This window comes from Erinaceus europaeus, chromosome 9 (assembly GCF_950295315.1).
Source record: "Erinaceus europaeus chromosome 9, mEriEur2.1, whole genome shotgun sequence".
In the NCBI taxonomy this organism is placed as follows: Eukaryota; Metazoa; Chordata; class Mammalia; order Eulipotyphla; family Erinaceidae; genus Erinaceus; species Erinaceus europaeus.
The window spans coordinates 86,058,933-86,062,278 of record NC_080170.1 but is presented as its reverse complement, the minus strand read 5'-3'; the positions used below and the strand labels follow the sequence as shown (position 1 = coordinate 86,062,278).

The following is a 3,346-nucleotide window of genomic DNA, read 5'->3' as shown; positions in this document are numbered from 1 at the left end:
GATTCTTCTTCTTCTAGCGTTTGCCCTTCTTCCGTAGCCAGTCAACAGCATCAGGTTGAGCCTGATGTAAAGTTTCGAGACCTCCTTTGAATCTGGAGAGGTGGCAGTCGTTGACTATGTGGGTCATAGTCTGTCTGTAGCCGCAGGGGCAGTTCGGGTCGTCTCTGGCTCCCCAGCGATGGAACATAGCGGCGCACCGGCCATGGCCTGTTCGATAGCGATTGAGGAGGGCCCAATCATAACCTGCTAGGTCAAAGCCGGGTTGACACTTGCAGGGGTCTGTGATGAGGTGTTTGCTCTTTACCTCAGCTGACTGCCAACTCTGTTTCCAAGAGACTGGAACAGAGAAGTTCAGTGTAGGCGTAGGGGACCAGATTGGGTGACGAGACTTCAAGTGTTGGACAGGGTGGGCGAAGATATCCGCGTATATTGGCAGGTCCGGTCGAGCGTAGACGTGGGAAATGAACTTAGATGATGCCGCATCCCGACGAATATCTGGCGGGGCGATGTTGCTAAGAACTGGCAGCCATGGAACCGGGGTGGAACGGATGGTTCCAGAAATTATCCTCATGGAGGAATATAATTTGGAATCGACCAAGTGGACATGGGGGCTAAGGAACCATACTGGGGCACAGTATTCTGCAGTGGAATAGCATGATGCCAGAGATGATTATTGTAGTGTGGAAGCGCTCGCGCCCCATGAGGAGCTGGCCAGTCTTGCAATGATGTTATTCCTCGCGCCCACCTTTGCTGCAGTTTCTATGAGATGTTCGTGAAATGACAGGGTGCGATCGAGAGTAACGCCAAGATAGACTGGCTGGGCTTCATGCCAGATTCTCGTATCGCCAAGCTGCACATTAAGCTCACGCGACGCCAAGGCATGGTGTAGATGGAAAACAGATGATACCGTTTTTGCAGTGCTAGGGATTAGTCGCCATTTTTTACAGTAATCAGATATCAGAGACATGTCTTTCGTGAGTGTTTCTTCAAGGATGTCGAACTTTGATGCCTGAGTTGCACAGCAGATGTCATTTTCAGATGACATGACATATAAAGATTTGCTTAAAATTATTGGAACAGGGGCAAGGTAGTGGAGTACTCAGTAAAGCATACAATGTAACGATGTGCAAGGACATGGGTTCAGCCCCATGGTTCCCATCTGCGAGGGAAATGTTTCAAAAATGGTAAAGCAGTACTGCAGGTATCTATCTTCCCCTCTCTATTTACAACTCCCCTTCCATTTACATCACCATCCAATCAATCAGTAATATTTTTAATTATTGGAAGAGACATGGGGTTGAAATATAGATTAAGCAAAATGATAATTGTTGGGCTTTGTCGAATAGCGTTATCTATACTGTTCTATCCAATCTTAATGTACTTAAAATGTTCTATAATAAAATATTTAAATTATGAAGTAAATAATATATTGAATAAAATCGCTATACTCTGGAGTTGGCAGTAGCGCAGCGGGTTAAGCACATGTGGTGTGAAGCTTAAGGACCAGCAGAACGACCCCGGTTTGAGCCCCGGCTCCCCACCTGCAGGGGAATCCCTTCACAGGCGGTAAAGCAAGCCTGCAGGTGTCTGTCTTTCTCTCCTCCTCTCTGTCTTCCCCTCCTCTCTCTATTTCTCTCTGTCTATCCAACAACAACGACATCAATAAAAACAACAATAACTACAACAAAACAAAGGCAACAAAAGGGAATAAATAAATAAATACTTTAAAAAGTCAATTTTCAAAAAAAAATCTCTATACTCAGGCACCCACACACACATGCATGCACACCCATAAAACAAGATACAAGTTGGTTCCCCAAACAAATAAAGATAACCTTCAAGATAGATCTAAATGCATGGAGTATAGATGACATTCAATGTTGAAATCCAGCCTATGCACCTGCTGAGCACACATGTTACAGTGCACAAGGACCCAGGTTCGAGCCCCCGGTCCCCACCTTCAGGGGGGAACACTTTGCGAGTGGTAAAGCAGTGCTGCAGGTTTCTCTCTGTCTCTTTCCCTCTCTATCTCCTCTCCTCCTCTCAATTTCTGGCTGTCTCATCCAATATATATAAATAAAGATAATAAAAAAAACCAAATAAACAAACATCTTTAAAAAATAAAAAGAACTTTTCCGGTTGTGGCGCCGCGCCGTGAGGATCTCTCTTCTAGGCCCGCAGCCATGCCTTCCAAGGGTCCCCTTCAGTCCGTGCAGGTCTTCGGGCGCAAGAAGACCGCCACGACCGTGGCGCACTGCAAACGCGGCAACGGCCTCATCAAGGTGAACGGGTGGCCTCTGGAGATGATCGAGCCGCGCACGCTGCGGTACAAGCTCCTGGAACCTGTTCTGCTTCTGGGAAAGGAGCGCTTTGCTGGCGTGGACATTCGTGTCCGTGTAAAGGGCGGTGGTCATGTGGCCCAGATTTATGCAATCCGTCAGTCCATCTCCAAAGCCCTGGTGGCCTATTACCAGAAATATGTGGATGAGGCTTCCAAGGAGATCAAAGACATCCTCATCCAGTATGACCGGACCCTGCTGGTAGCTGACCCCCGCCGCTGCGAATCCAAGAAGTTTGGAGGTCCTGGAGCCCGTGCTCACTACCAGAAATCCTACCGATAATCCATTGTGGGGACTGGGGTTTACCTTTATAATAAATGAGCTTTGAAGGAAAAAAAATAAAAATAAAAAAAATAAAAAATAAAAAATAAAAATAAAAAGAAATTCAGCCTATGAATTTATTTGATGATCATGATTTCCAAGGTTACTGGCACTACCAATCCACTGCTCCTCATGACCATTTTTTTTCCATTTTACTTGATAGAACAGAGAGAAACTGAGAGAGGAGGGGGAAATATAGAGGGAGAGAGAAAGACAGACAAGACAGACACCTGCAGACCTGCCTGACCACCTATGAAGCATCCTCCCTGCAGGTGGGGGAGGGGCTCAAACTCTAATCCTTGTGATTAATATAATGTGCACTTTAATTGGGTGTGCCACCCCCCAGCCCACTGACTTTATTTTCTATACAAGAAAAATATAATAATGGAAGATTGGCATGGAATGGAGGGTCCATAAATAATTATAATTTACAAAGCATGGCTACTCTTCATTCAAAATTCTGTTCCTCATCCTAGGATGTTTTTTTTTTTTTTTCACTTGCCAGACTCCCCCTCCCTAATTTAATTCTTACTCAAATGTCCTTCCTTCTTCCCTTCCTCCCTCCCTTCCTTCCTTCCTTCCTTCCTTCCTTCCTTCCTTCCTTCCTTTTCTTTCTTTTTGCCTCCAAGTGTTCACTAGGGTTCGGTGCCTACACTATGAATCCACTGCTCTTAGAGGTAATTTTT

At 45.6% G+C, this 3,346-nt stretch overlaps 1 protein-coding gene across 1 annotated transcript; it reads left to right on the top strand.

Moving 5' to 3' along the window:
• Window positions 1-2,118: 2,118 nt before the first annotated feature.
• Window positions 2,119-2,688, top strand: LOC103107541 (small ribosomal subunit protein uS9-like). The gene has a single exon (XM_060197001.1). The coding sequence runs from the start codon at window positions 2,184-2,186 to the stop codon at window positions 2,619-2,621; it is 438 nt and encodes a 145-aa protein (XP_060052984.1). The 5' UTR covers window positions 2,119-2,183; the 3' UTR covers window positions 2,622-2,688.
• Window positions 2,689-3,346: the final 658 nt, after the last annotated feature.

Coding starts and splice junctions, on each gene's coding strand:
- LOC103107541 (XM_060197001.1), top strand. CDS start 2,184: ATGCCTTCCAAGGGTCCCCTTCAGTCCGTGCAGGTCTTCGGGCGCAAG.